This window comes from Oncorhynchus clarkii, chromosome 18 (assembly GCF_045791955.1).
Source record: "Oncorhynchus clarkii lewisi isolate Uvic-CL-2024 chromosome 18, UVic_Ocla_1.0, whole genome shotgun sequence".
In the NCBI taxonomy this organism is placed as follows: Eukaryota; Metazoa; Chordata; class Actinopteri; order Salmoniformes; family Salmonidae; genus Oncorhynchus; species Oncorhynchus clarkii.
In genome coordinates, this window is record NC_092164.1 from 71,555,284 (window position 1) to 71,569,784 (window position 14,501).

Genomic DNA, 14,501 nt, shown 5'->3' on the forward strand with positions numbered 1-14,501 from the left:
AGAAGTCCTAAATCACGACAGTGGGACTCATTGAGTTAACCAGAAGTCCTAAATCACGCCGGCCTGACAGTGGGACTCATTGAGTTAACCAGAAGTCCTAAATCACGCCGGCCTGACAGTGGGACTCATTGAGTTAACCAGAAGTCCTAAATCACGCCGGCCTGACAGTGGGACTCATTGAGTTAACCAGAAGTCCTAAATCACGCCGGCCTGACAGTGGGACTCATTGAGTTAACCAGAAGTCCTAAATCACGCCGGCCTGACAGTGGGACTCATTGAGTTAACCAGAAGTCCTAAATCACGACAGTGGGACTCATTGAGTTAACCAGAAGTCCTAAATCACGCCGGCCTGACAGTGGGACTCATTGAGTTAACCAGAAGTCCTAAATCACGCCGGCCTGACAGTGGGACTCATTGAGTTAACCAGAAGTCCTAAATCACGCCGGCCTGACAGTGGGACTCATTGAGTTAACCAGAAGTCCTAAATCACGACAGTGGGACTCATTGAGTTAACCAGAAGTCCTAAATCACGCCGGCCTGACAGTGGGACTCATTGAGTTAACCAGAAGTCCTAAATCACGCCGGCCTGACAGTGGGACTCATTGAGTTAACCAGAAGTCCTAAATCACGCCGGCCTGACAGTGGGACTCATTGAGTTAACCAGAAGTCCTAAATCACGCAGTGACAGTGGGACTCATTGAGTTAACCAGAAGTCCTAAATCACGCCGGCCTGACAGTGGGACTCATTGAGTTAACCAGAAGTCCTAAATCACGCAGTGGGACGGTTAACCTGACAGTGGGACTCATTGAGTTAACCAGAAGTCCTTGAAATCACGCCGGCCTGACAGTGGGACTCATTGAGTTAACCAGAAGTCCTAAATCACGACAGTGGGACTCATTGAGTTAACCAGAAGTCCTAAAACACGCCGGCCTGACAGTGGGACTCATTGAGTTAACCAGAAGTCCTAAATCACGCCGGCCTGACAGTGGGACTCATTGAGTTAACCAGAAGTCCTAAATCACGCCGGCCTGACAGTGGGACTCATTGAGTTAACCAGAAGTCCTAAATCACGCCGGCCTGACAGTGGGACTCATTGAGTTAACCAGAAGTCCTAAATCACGCCGGCCTGACAGTGGGACTCATTGAGTTAACCAGAAGTCCTAAATCACGCCGGCCTGACAGTGGGACTCATTGAGTTAACCAGAAGTCCTAAATCACGCCGGCCTGACAGTGGGACTCATTGAGTTAACCAGAAGTCCTAAATCACGCCGGCCTGACAGTGGGACTCATTGAGTTAACCAGAAGTCCTAAATCACGCCGGCCTGACAGTGGGACTCATTGAGTTAACCAGAAGTCCTAAATCACGCCGGCCTGACAGTGGGACTCATTGAGTTAACCAGAAGTCCTAAATCACGCCGGCCTGACAGTGGGACTCATTGAGTTAACCAGAAGTCCTAAATCACGACAGTGGGACTCATTGAGTTAACCAGAAGTCCTAAAACACGCCGGCCTGACAGTGGGACTCATTGAGTTAACCAGAAGTCCTAAATCACGCCGGCCTGACAGTGGGACTCATTGAGTTAACCAGAAGTCCTAAATCACGCCGGCCTGACAGTGGGACTCATTGAGTTAACCAGAAGTCCTAAATCACGCCGGCCTGACAGAAGTCCTAAATCACGGGACAGTCTCATTGAGTTAACCAGAAGTCCTAAATCACGCCGGCCTGACAGTGGGACTCATTGAGTTAACCAGAAGTCCTAAATCACGCCGGCCTGACAGTGGGACTCATTGAGTTAACCAGAAGTCCTAAATCACGCCGGCCTGACAGTGGGACTCATTGAGTTAACCAGAAGTCCTAAATCACGACAGTGGGACTCATTGAGTTAACCAGAAGTCCTAAACAGTGTCAGGACTCATTGAGTTAACCAGAAGTCCTAAATCACGCCGGCCTGACAGTGGGACTCATTGAGTTAACCAGAAGTCCTAAATCACGCCGGCCTGACAGTGGGACTCATTGAGTTAACCAGAAGTCCTAAATCACGACAGTGGGACTCATTGAGTTAACCAGAAGTCCTAAATCACGCCGGCCTGACAGTGGGACTCATTGAGTTAACCAGAAGTCCTAAATCACGCCGGCCTGACAGCGGGACTCATTGAGTTAACCAGAAGTCCTAAATCACGCCGGCCTGACAGTGGGACTCATTGAGTTAACCAGAAGTCCTAAATCACGCCGGCCTGACAGCGGGACTCATTGAGTTAACCAGAAGTCCTAAAACACGCCGGCCTGACAGCGGGACTCATTGAGTTAACCAGAAGTCCTAAATCACGCCGGCCTGACAGTGGGACTCATTGAGTTAACTACTCACTAACTCACACTACACTGTGTTTATAAACACTATCATGGGCCTGTCAGTCATTGATTGAGTGGTGAGACAGGACATATTTTATTCCATAAAAATAATATATATATATTGAACAATAACACAAAATGCAATAATGGAAATAAACAGACTACATGAACTTAACGTAGACAGTAATACAAAACAAAATGTACACCTTAAGACACATGGTTGAGTGGTAAAACATTCACATACACAAAGCTCCCCAACAGGAGACGGGGGTTTAATCGCTGGTTCTACCGCCTGTATCACCCTCTCGGGAAGTTGTCATAACCACTTCCTGTCTCTCTCTGCAGGTGGGCCTTTTGAGTGGGATCTGTCTGATCGTAGGAACCATGATCGGCTCCGGCATCTTCGTCTCCCCTAAGGCAGTGCTGCTGGAAACGGGAGCCGTAGGACCTTGTCTGTGTGTCTGGGCCGCCTGCGGGGTGCTAGCTACACTGGGTGAGGAGACAGACACACACAGGCTACACTGGGTGAGGAGACAGACACACACAGGCTACACTGGGTGAGGAGACACACACAGGCTACACTGGGTGAGGAGACACACACAGGCTACACTGGGTGAGGAGACAGACACACACAGGCTACACTGGGTGAGGAGACAGACACAGGCTACACTGGGTGAGGAGACACACACAGGCTACACTGGGTGAGGAGACACACACAGGCTACACTGGGTGAGGAGACAGACACACACACAGACTACACTGGGTGAGGAGACACACACACACAGGCTACACTGGGTGAGGAGACACACACAGGCTACACTGGGTGAGGAGACAGACACACACAGGCTACACTGGGTGAGGACACACACACAGGCTACACTGGGTGAGGAGACACACACAGGCCACACTGGGTGAGGAGACAGACACACACAGGCTACACTGGGTGAGGACACACACACAGGCTACACTGGGTGAGGAGACACACACAGGCTACACTGGGTGAGGACACACACACAGGCTACACTGGGTGAGGAGACAGACACACACAGACTACACTGGGTGAGGACACACACACACAGGCTACAGTGGGTGAGGACACACACACAGACTACACTGGGTGAGGAGACAGACACAGGCTACACTGGGTGAGGAGACACACACAGGCTACACTGGGTGAGGACACACACACACAGGCTACAGTGGGTGAGGACACACACACAGGCTACACTGGGTGAGGACACACACACAGGCTACACTGGGTGAGGAGACAGACACACACAGGCTACACTGGGTGAGGAGACACACACACAGGCTACACTGGGTGAGGAGACACACACACACACACAGGCTACACTGGGTGAGGACACACACATTACCTGATCTGACCTGGGTAATCTCTAACCAGAACCTAAATGACTCCATAAACTGAGATAGATTACCAGATTAACCCTATCCTGGGTAATCTCTAACCAGACACTAAATGACACCATAAACTGAGATAGATTACCTGATTAACCCTATCCTGGGTAATCTCTAACCAGTCACTAGTGGTCGGAAAGAATGATAGGAATCTCCTAAATCAGGAATGACCAAGTGAGAAGGGCTCCGTGTGAGAAGAACTGGAACTGCATCCCTATGGCACCCTAACCCTATGGGTCGTGGTCCCCCATAGGGTCCTGGTCTAAAGTTGTGCACTATATTTAGGGAATAGGGTGCCATAGGGCTCTGGTCTAAAGTAGTGCACTATATATAGGGAATAGGGTGCCATAGGGCTCTGGTCTAAAGTAGTGCACTATATAGGGAATAGGGTGCCATAGGGCTCTGGTCTAAAGTAGTGCCCAATATAGGGAATAGGGTGCCATAGGGCTCTGGTCTAAAGTAGTGCACTATATAGGGAATAGGGTTCCCTTTGGGAGGCATACTGACTGTGAGAAGGATTGTGTCAGTGTGTTCAATCCCCCCAAACCAGTAAACAGAAACATGGACATAGTGCAACTAACATGAACCCTGCTGAGTTATTAATTATGAATTAATTTGTTAGGAACAAATATACACAGGCAGTCAGAAAAGCTATGGCAAGCTTTTTCAAACAGAAATTTGCATCCTGTAGTACCAACTCAAAAATGTTCTGGGACACTGTAAAGTCCATGGAGAATAAGAGCACCTCCTCCCAGCTGCCCACTGCTCTGAGGCTAGGAAACACTGTCACCACTGATAAATCCACCATATTTGAGAATTTCAATAAGCATTTTTCTACGGCTGGCCATGCTTTCCACATGGCTACCCCTACCCCGGTCAACTCCCCGGCACCCTCCACAGCACCCCGCCAAAGCCCCCACCATTTCTCCTTTACCCAAATCCAGATAGCTGATGTTCTGAAAGAGCTGCAAAATCTGGACCCCTACAAATCAGCCGGGCTAGACAATCTGGACCCTCTCTTTCTAAAATGATCTGCCGAATTTGTTGCAACCCCTTTTACTAGCCTGTTCAACCTCCCAAAGATTGGAAAGCTGCCGCGGTCATCCCCCTCTTCAAAGGGGGTGACACTCTAGACCCAAACTGCTACAGACTTATATCTATCCTACCCTGTCTTTCTAAGGTTTTCGAAAGCCAAGTCAACGTACATACCCCAACCAGAAACCAAGAATTACAGGCAACATCCGCACTGAGCTAAAGGGTAGAGCTGCCGCTTTCAAGGAGTGGGACTTAGAAGAAATCCTGCAGGGCCTGCAAACCATGACAGACTACAAAGGGAAGCACAGCCGAGAGCTGCCCAGTGACACAAGCCTACCGGACAAGCTAAACTACTTCTATGCTCGCTTCGAGGTAAATAACACTGAAACATGCATGCGAGCACCAGCTATACTGGAAGACTGTGTGATCACGCTCTTCGCAGCTGATGTGAGTAAGACCTTTAGACAGGTCAACATTCACTTGGCCACAGGGCCAGATGGACTACCAGGACGTGTACTGCGAGAATGCGCTGATCAACTAGTAAGTGTCTTCACTGACATTTTCAACCTCTCCCTGTCCGAGTCTGTAATACCAACATGTTTTAAGCAGACCACCATAGTGCCTGTGCCCAAGAACACTAAGGTAACCTGCCTCAATGACTACAGACCCATAGCACTCACATCTGTAGCCATGAAGTTATTTGAAAAGTTGGTCATGGATCACATCAACCATCATCACATCATCCCAGAAACTCTAGACCCACTCCAATTTCCATACCGCCCCAACAGATCCACAGATGATGCCGTCTCTATTGCACTCCACACTGCCCTTTCCCACCTGGACAATAGAAACAACCTATGTGGGAATGCTATTCATTGACTACAGCTCAGCGTTCAACACCATAGTGCCCTCGAAGCTCATCAATAAGCTAAGGACCCTGGGACTAAACACCTCCCTTTGCAACTGGATCCTGCACTTCCTGACGGGCCGCCCCCCAGGTGGTAAGGGCAGGTAACAATACATCCGCCACGCTGATCCTCAACACAGGGGAGCCTCAGGGGTGCGTGCTCAGCCCCCTCCTGTATTCCCTGTTCACTCATGACTGAATGGCCAGGCACAACTCCAACACCATCATTACGTTTGCCGATGACACGACAGTGGTAGGCCTGATCACTGACAACAACGAGACAGGGAGGAAGTCAGAGACCTGGCCGTGTGGTGCCAGGACAACAACCTCTCCCTTAGCGTAATCAAGGAGATGGAGATGATTGTGGACTACAGGAAAAAGAGGACCGAGCATGCCCCCATTCTCATCGACGGGGCTGCAGTTGAACAGGTTGAGAGCTTCAAGTTCCTTGGCGTCCACATCACCAACAAACTAACATGGTCCAAGTACACCATGACCGTCGTGAGGCGGGCACAAAAAAATCCATTCCCCCTCAGTGGACAGAAAAGATTTGGCATGGGTCCTCAGATCCTCAAAAATTTCTACATCTGCACCATCAAGAGCATCAATGCTGGTTGCATCACTGCCTGGTACAGAGGGTAGTGCGAACGGCCCAGTACATCACTGGGGCCAAGCTTCCTGCCATCCAGGACCTCTATACCAGGCGGTGTCAGAAGAAGGCCCTGAAAATTGTTGAAGACTCCAGCCACCCTAGTCATAGACTGTTCTCTTTGCTATCACATGGCAAGCGGTACCGGAGCACCAAGTCTAGGTCCAAGAGGCTTCTAAACAGCTTCTACTCTCAAGCCATAAGACTCCTGAACATCTAGTCAAATGGCTACCCAGACTATCCACATTGATCCCCCTCTCCACACCATTTTTTTTTAACTGCACTGTCGGTTAGGGGCTCGTAAGTAAAGATTTCACTGCATGTGACTAATAACATTTGATTTGATTGATCAATTAAGACCTAGACAACCAGGTGAGTTCCTAACTAGTCAATTAAGACCTAGACAACCATGTGAAAGGAAATCCCTTGAAGGAAATCCCCTGAAGCAGGACTAGTGTCAGCTAACTGCCTGTCTCTGAGCCTGCCTGTCTGCCTGCAGGGGCACTGTGCTACGCGGAGCTGGGCACCATGATCACTAAGTCTGGAGGGGAATACCCATACCTGATGGAGGCCTTTGGGTCAGTGATGGCCTACCTCTACTCATGGAGCACCATCATGGTCCTAAAGCCCTCCTCCTTCGCCATCATCGCCCTGAGCTTCGCAGAGTATGCCTCCACGCCGTTCTACCCAGGATGCACTCCTCCCATTGTGGTCACCAAGTGCCTGGCTGCAGCGTGCATATGTGAGTGTAAATAGTTCTATAATTATGAAAAATCCCAATAGAAAACAATTGGCATGCACTTCCTGAATGGACTTAATTAAAACCATGGCTCTATCTCAATTTTCTTTCCAATCATATTGGAGGAGAAGATCCAAGGTCCCTCCCCTCTGACCTTCTTCTCCAATGCCTTTTGAGAAGAGAGGATGCCTGGAATCGAGTAAAGATTAATTTTAAAAAGTCATGACTTGGCCCCCACCGTCCTCTTCCTGCCTTGTGTTCTCCTCCTCCTCCTCTTCCCCTTTTCTCCTCCTCCTCCTTCTCTTCCTCCCGCCTCCTCCGCCTCCTGCTCCTCCTCCTAGATACCATCAACTGTTGTTGTTCACTTGAGCAAGGCTCTTAACCCCTAGACTGCTCACCAGGCTTTCAACCCCTAAACTGATCCCAAGTCACTACACTAGCAGTACACTAGTTCTGTACTGCCCATTGTTCCAGCCTCGTGTGTGTGTGTGTGTGGGTGTGTATGTGTGTGTGTGTGTGTGTGTGTGTGTGTGTGTGTGTGTGTGTCGGAGGGCTTGGCTACAGCAGAAGACCAACTTCTGTCTCGAATGGATTAATAAAATATTCCTCCTCTCCTTCCTCCCCTTCCTCCCCCTACAGTTATGATAGTGTTGGTGAACTGTCTCAGTGTGAAGCTAGCCAGCTATGTCCAGAACTTCTTCACTGCAGCCAAGCTTCTCATCATCCTGGTCATCATAGTGGCGGGCATCGTCCTCTTGGCACAAGGTTGGTACTTTACACATTCTGTCTGCCTGCCAAATGACACCCTATTCCCTATATAGTGCACTACTTTAGACCAGAGCCCTATGACACCCTATTCCCTATATATAGTGCACTACTTTAGACCAGAGCCCTATTCCCTATATAGTGCACTACTTTAGACCAGAGCCCTATGGCACCCTATTTCCTATATAGTGCACTACTTTAGACCAGAGCCCTATGGCACCCTATTCCCTATATATAGTGCACTACTTTAGACCAGAGCCCTATTCCCTATATAGTGCACTCCTTTAGACCAGAGCCCTATTCCCTATATAGTGCACTCCTTTAGACCAGAGCCCTATGGGACCCTATTCCCTATATAGTACAGTCATGGCCAAAAGTTTTGACAATTAAACAAATATTATTTTTCACAAAGTTTGCTGCTTCAGTGTCTTTAGATAATATTGTCAGACGTTACTATGGAATACTGAAGTATAATTACAAGCATTTCATAAGTGTCAAAGGATTTTATTGACAATTACATGAAGTTGATGCAAAGAGTCAATATTTGCAGTGTTGACCCTTCTTTTTCAAGACCTCTACAATCTGCCCTGGCATGCTGTCAATTAACGTCTGGGCCACATCCTGACTGATGGCAGCCATTCTTTCATAATCAATGCTTGGAGTTTGTCAGAATTTGTGGGTTTTGGTTTGTCCACCCGCCTCTTAAAGATTGACCACAATTGGGATTATGGTCTGGGGAGTTTCCTGGCCATGGACCCAAAATATTGATGTTTTGTTGCCCGAGACACTTAGTTATCACTTTTGCCTTATGGAAGGGTGTCCATCATGCTAGAAAAGGTATGGTTAGTCACCAAACTGTTCTGGATGGTTGGGAGAAGTTGCTCTCAGAGGATGTGTAGGTACCATTCTTTATTCATGGCTGTGTTCTTAGGCAAAATTGTGAGTGAGCCCACTCCCTCGGCTGAGAAGCAACCCCACACATGAATGGTCTCAGGATGCTTTACTGTTGGCATGACACAGGACTGATGGTAGCGCTGATGGTAGCGCTCAAGCTTTTTCCGGATGCCCCAAACAATCGGAAAGGGGATTCATCAGAGAAAATGACTTTACCCCAGTCATCAGCAGTCCAATCCCTGTACCTTTTGCAGAATATCAGTTTGTCCCTGATGTTTTTCCTGGAGAAAAGTGGCTTCGTTGCTGCCCTTCTTGACACCAGGCCATCCTCCAAAAGTCTTCGCCTCACTGTGCGTGTAGATGCATTCACACCTGCCTGCTGCCATTCCTGAGCAAGCTCTGTACTGGTGGTGCCCAGATCCTGCAGCTGAATCAATTTTAGGAGACGGTTCTGGCGCTTGCTGGACTTTTTGGGTGCCCTGAAGCCTTCTTCACAACAATTGGACCGCTCTCCTTGATGTTCTTGATGATCTAATAAATGGTTGATTTAGGTGCAATCTTACTGGCAGTAATATCCTTGCCTGTGAAGCCCTTTTTGTGCAAAGCAATGAAGACGGCACGTGTTTCCTTGCAGGTAACCATGGTTGACAGAGGATGAACAATGATTCCAAGCACCACCTTCCTTTTGAAGCTTAAAATTCTGATATTCGAACTCAATCATCATGACAGAGTGATCTCCAGCCTTGTCAACACTCACACCTGTGTTAATGAGAGAAATACTGACATGATGTAAGCTGGTCCTTCTGTGGCAGGACTGAAACGCAGTGGAAATGTTATTTTGGCGATTCAGTTCATTTGCATGGCAAATATAGGGGAATAGGGTAGAACACTATAGAACAGGCTACTGGTCTGTAGACAGAAGACTGGTCCCACCAGGCTACTGGTCTGTACACAGGAGACTGGATTCCACCAGGCTACTGGTCTGTAGACAGGAGACTGGTCCCACCAGGCTACTGGTCTGTAGACAGGAGACTGGATTCCACCAGGCTACTGGTCTGTAGAAAGGAGACTGGTCCCACCAGGCTACTGGTCTGTAGACAGGAGACTGGATTCAACCAGTCGTTCCCCCAGAGCCCTATGGATCCCCCAGAGCCTGATAGATCCCCCAGAGCCCTATGGATACCCCAGAGCCCGATAGATCCCCCAGAGCGCAATTGATCCCTCAGAGCCCAACAGATCCATCTGAGCCCGACAGATCCATCTGAGCCATACATATCCATCTGAGCCCTACAGATCCTTCTGAGCCTTACACTGTCGATCCCCCAGAGCCCTACAATGTAGATCGCCCAGAGCCCTACAGATCCCCCAGAATCCTACAGATCTCCCAGAGCCATACGCTGTAGATCCCTCAGAGCCCTATACTGTAGATCCCCTAGAGCCCCATACTGTAGATCCCCCAGAGCCCTACAGATCTATCGTAGCCCTACGACTCCCCCAGAGCGCTACGGATCTCACAGAGCATTACAGATCCATCAAAGGAATATACATCCCTCAGATCTCTAAGCCCTATACATTCTTCAAAGCACTACGGATCCCCCAGAGCCCTATACATCCCTCAGATATCAGAGTCCTATAGATCCATCGGAGCCCTATAGATTCACCGGATCAGAATGGATCCCCCAGAGCCCAATAGATCCCCCAGAGCCCAATAGATCCCCCAGAGCCCAATAGATCCCCAGAGCCCAATGGATCCCACATAGCCCTATGGATCCCTCAGAGCCCGACGGATCCCCCAGAGCCCGACAGATCCCTCAGAGCCCGACAGATCCCTCAGATCCCTATGGATCCCTCAGATCCCTACGGATCTCCCAGAGCCCTACGGACCCCTATACATCCCTCAGAGCCCTATACTTCCCTCAGATCTCTGAGCCCTATAGATCCATTAGAGCCCAATAGATCCATCAGAGCTCTATACATGCCTCAGATCCCCCAGAGCCCTACGGATCGCCCATAGCCCTATAGATGCCAACGGATACCCCAGAGCCCTATACATCCCTCAGATTTATCAGAGCCCTCAGATCGCTATAGAACCCTCAGAGCCTTATACTGTAGATCCCAGACATCCCTCAGAGCCCTACAGATCCCTCAGAGTCGTATATTGATTTTAATTGTATTTTACCTTTATTTAACTAGGTAAGTCAGTTAAGAACAAATTCTTATTTTCAATGACGGCTTAGGAACAGTGCACAGCTGCGTTGTTCAGGGGCAGAACAACATGTTTTCTTGCAACCGTTCGGTTACTAGTCCAACGCTCTAATCGCTAGGCTATCCTGCCGCCCAGTATATATCCCTCAGAGCCCTATGGATCCTGGTCAAAAGTAGGACACTTCTGTATAGAATAGGGTACCATTTGGGATGAAAACTTTGCCATTTATTCCAGTACCCACCCTGTGTTATCATGCGGAAGTTTCAAATATCACTCCGTAGTGTACTACTTTTGGGTACACCCTATGGGCCCTGGTCAGAAGTATGAATATTAAAATGTATATACTGTCACGTTTGTGCCCAGGAAACACTGAGAATCTGTCCAACACATTTGAAGGAGCCTCAACCTCCTTTGGATCCATTGGACTGGCGTTTTACAACGGGCTCTGGGCCTACGATGGGTGGTAAGACTACATCTGCATCCCAAATGGCACCCTACTTCCTATATAGGTCAATACTTTTGACCAGGGCCCGTACCGCTCTAGTCAGGGGGGTCCAAAGTGCTCTAGTCAGGGGGGCCCAAAGTGCTCTAGTCAGGGCCCGTAGCGCTCTAGTCAGGAGGGCCCGTAGCGCTCTAGTCAGGGGGGCCCGTAGCGCTCTAGTTAGGGGGGCCCGTAGCGCTCTAGTCAGGGGGCCCGTAGCGCTCTAGTCAGGGGGCCCGTAGCGCTCTAGTCAGGGGGGCCCAAAGTGCTCTAGTCAGGGTCCGTAGCACTCTAGTCAGGGGGGCCCGTAGCGCTCTAGTCAGGGGGCCCGTAGCGCTCTAGTCAGGGGGCCCAAAGTGCTCTAGTCAGGGCCCGTAGCGCTCTAGTCAGGTGGGCCCGTAGCGCTCTAGTCAGGGGGCCCGTAGCGCTCTAGTCAGGGGGGCCCAAAGTGCTCTAGTCAGGGCCCGTAGCGCTCTAGTCAGGTGGGCCCGTAGCGCTCTAGTCAGGGGGGCCCAAAGTGCTCTAGTCAGGGGGGCCCAAAGTGCTCTAGTCAGGGCCCGTAGCGCTCTAGTCAGGTGGGCCCGTAGCGCTCTAGTCAGGGGGGCCCAAAGTGCTCTAGTCAGGGGGGCCCAAAGTGCTCTAGTCAGGGCCCGTAGCGCTCTAGTCAGGTGGGCCCATAGCGCTCTAGTCAGGGGGGCCCGTAGTGCTCTAGTCAGGGGGGCCCGTAGCGCTCTAGTCAGGGGGGCCCGTAGCGCTCTAGTTAGGGGGGCCCGTAGCGCTCTAGTCAGGGGGCCCGTAGCGCTCTAGTCAGGATCCGTAGCGCTCTAGTCAGGGGGGCCCGTAGCGCTCTAGTCAGGGGGGCCCAAAGTGCTCTAGTCAGGGTCCGTAGTGCTCTAGTCAGGGCCCGTACCGCTCTAGTCAGGGGGGCCCAAAGTGCTCTAGTCAGGGGGGCCCAAAGTGCTCTAGTCAGGGTCCGTAGCGCTCTAGTCAGGGGGGCCCGTAGCGCTCTAGTCAGGGGGGCCCAAAGTGCTCTAGTCAGGGGGGCCCGTAGCGCTCTAGTCAGGGCCCGTAGCGCTCTAGTCAGGGGGGCCCGTAGCGCTCTAGTCAGGTGGGCCCGTAGCGCTCTAGTCAGGGCCCATAGCGCTCTAGTCAGGGGGGCCCGTAGCGCTCTAGTCAGGTGGGCCCATAGCGCTCTAATCAGGAGGGCCCGTAGCGCTCTAGTCAGGGGGGCCCGTAGCGCTCTAGTCAGGGGGGCCCGTAGCGCTCTAGTCAGGGGGCCCGTAGCGCTCTAGTCAGGGTCCGTAGCGCTCTAGTCAGGGGGGCCCGTAGCGCTCTAGTCAGGGGGGCCCGTAGCGCTCTAGTCAGGGTCCGTAGCGCTCTAGTCAGGGGGGCCCGTAGCGCTCTAGTCAGGGCCCATAGCGCTCTAGTCAGGGCCCATAGCGCTCTAGTCAGGGCCCATAACGCTCTAGTCAGGGCCCATAGCGCTCTAGTCAGGGCCCATAGCGCTCTAGTCAGGGGGCCCCGTAGCGCTCTAGTCAGTGGGGCCCGTAGTGCTCTAGTCAGGGCCCATAGCGCTCTAGTCAGGGCCCATAGCGCTCTAGTCAGGGCCCATAGCGCTCTAGTCAGGGCCCATAGCGCTCTAGTCAGGGCCCATAGCACTCTAGTCAGGACCCATAGCGCTCTACCCTAAAGTAGTCCACTAAGTAGGGGATTGGGTACCATTGGGGATGCATCCTATCTCTCGGTTCTTATCACTTCCTCAATAAAACAGTTTTATGGTTTTGAGATTTCTGTTTTGAATGTCAACCCAACCTGTTTATACGTGGTCTATAAACATGTGTTGTCTCTCAGGAATCAGCTGAACTTTATAACAGAGGAGCTGGAAAACCCATACAGGTGAGTGTCCATACAGCTGACATTTAGGGTGCGTCCACGATGGGCCCTGGTCAACAGTAGTGCACCCTTTACCCTATGGGCCCTGGTCAATAGTAGTGCACCCTTTACCCTATGGGCCCTGGTCAATAGTAGTGCACTATGTAAGGAACAGGGTGCCATTGGGATGCAAACTTACTTAGACTGGATTTCCACTGTCATTCATCAGAGACTCTAAAGTGACTACCAGTGCAGTGAGTGCATCATATACTGCTCACTAGTAGCAGTGCGTGGGTAATATCACTGAGGAAGCCAAGCGTGGGTAATATCACTGAGGAAGCCAAGCGTGGGTAATATCACTGGGGAAGCCAAGAGTGGGTAATATCACTGAGGAAGCCAAGACAGTTTAAAAGCCATTAAACAAATTAGTCCAATCAACATAGCTATATCATGTGGCTGTCCATAGTACTTGTGTGTTCAAGTATAAACAACGTGTTGACTCACCCTATTTGTAGACTAGTTGAACACCAGTGCCATCCTCCTCTCTTTCATGTTCGCAACAAGGTCTGACTCTGTCAGAGAGAAGTACACGCTTTTAATTTGTAGACTAGGCTACCTGGCTAAAAAACTTACTAGACTAGCTTCCTCGCTGGGCAACAATGAATCAGCTATGTTATTTAGCTAGTTAACGTGAGCCTACTATATCTAGGCTACATATTGAACATCGTCTCAGGCCAGTGGCACAACCTGTGAATTTATGGCTTGATCAGAACTCTGTTATCATCTTTGGCCTGTACAGAGAATTGAGTAAAAACAACAAGTCTAAATCTCCGTGTCCATCTATCCATGGTTTAGGAAAGGACTGATTTAGCTAGCTAGCTACTGCAGGACATCAACACAAGCAGACCAGAAACGAACAAGTTTTTCTGACAATGATGACGTTTTGCCTAGGATGTGATTTGATTGGTGTGAAGCCAAATCCAAAGTGGCCTCCCTTGTGGGGTGGTTTTGCTGCACCAGGACTTTCCACAGTTGAGCTCATCTCAATGCTGATTGGTTAATTATTTTATTTAAAAAAATATCAAAGGAAGTCAAATGCTCGCTGGCATCAATCAATCAAATGCTTCTGCGGTAACATGTCATACTCATTTTGGCCAGACAGCATCAGATACATCTGCTACAC

The 14,501-nt window shown here is 50.2% G+C and overlaps 2 protein-coding genes across 2 annotated transcripts in view; one reads left to right on the forward strand and one right to left on the reverse strand.

The window, feature by feature from the left end:
• LOC139372403 (CUB and sushi domain-containing protein 2-like) overlaps positions 1-14,501 on the reverse strand; it is a 773,740-nt gene that overhangs the window by 538,272 nt on the left and 220,967 nt on the right. The window lies entirely within an intron of this gene.
• Positions 1-14,501, forward strand: part of LOC139373905 (b(0,+)-type amino acid transporter 1-like) — a 115,937-nt gene that overhangs the window by 91,806 nt on the left and 9,630 nt on the right. Inside the window, exons 4-8 of the mRNA XM_071114996.1 lie at positions 2,665-2,844; positions 6,861-7,103; positions 7,740-7,865; positions 11,329-11,428; positions 13,298-13,342. Of these exons, the coding sequence (XP_070971097.1) occupies positions 2,665-2,844; positions 6,861-7,103; positions 7,740-7,865; positions 11,329-11,428; positions 13,298-13,342 (694 nt within the window). The remainder of the gene's footprint in view (positions 1-2,664; positions 2,845-6,860; positions 7,104-7,739; positions 7,866-11,328; positions 11,429-13,297; positions 13,343-14,501) is intronic.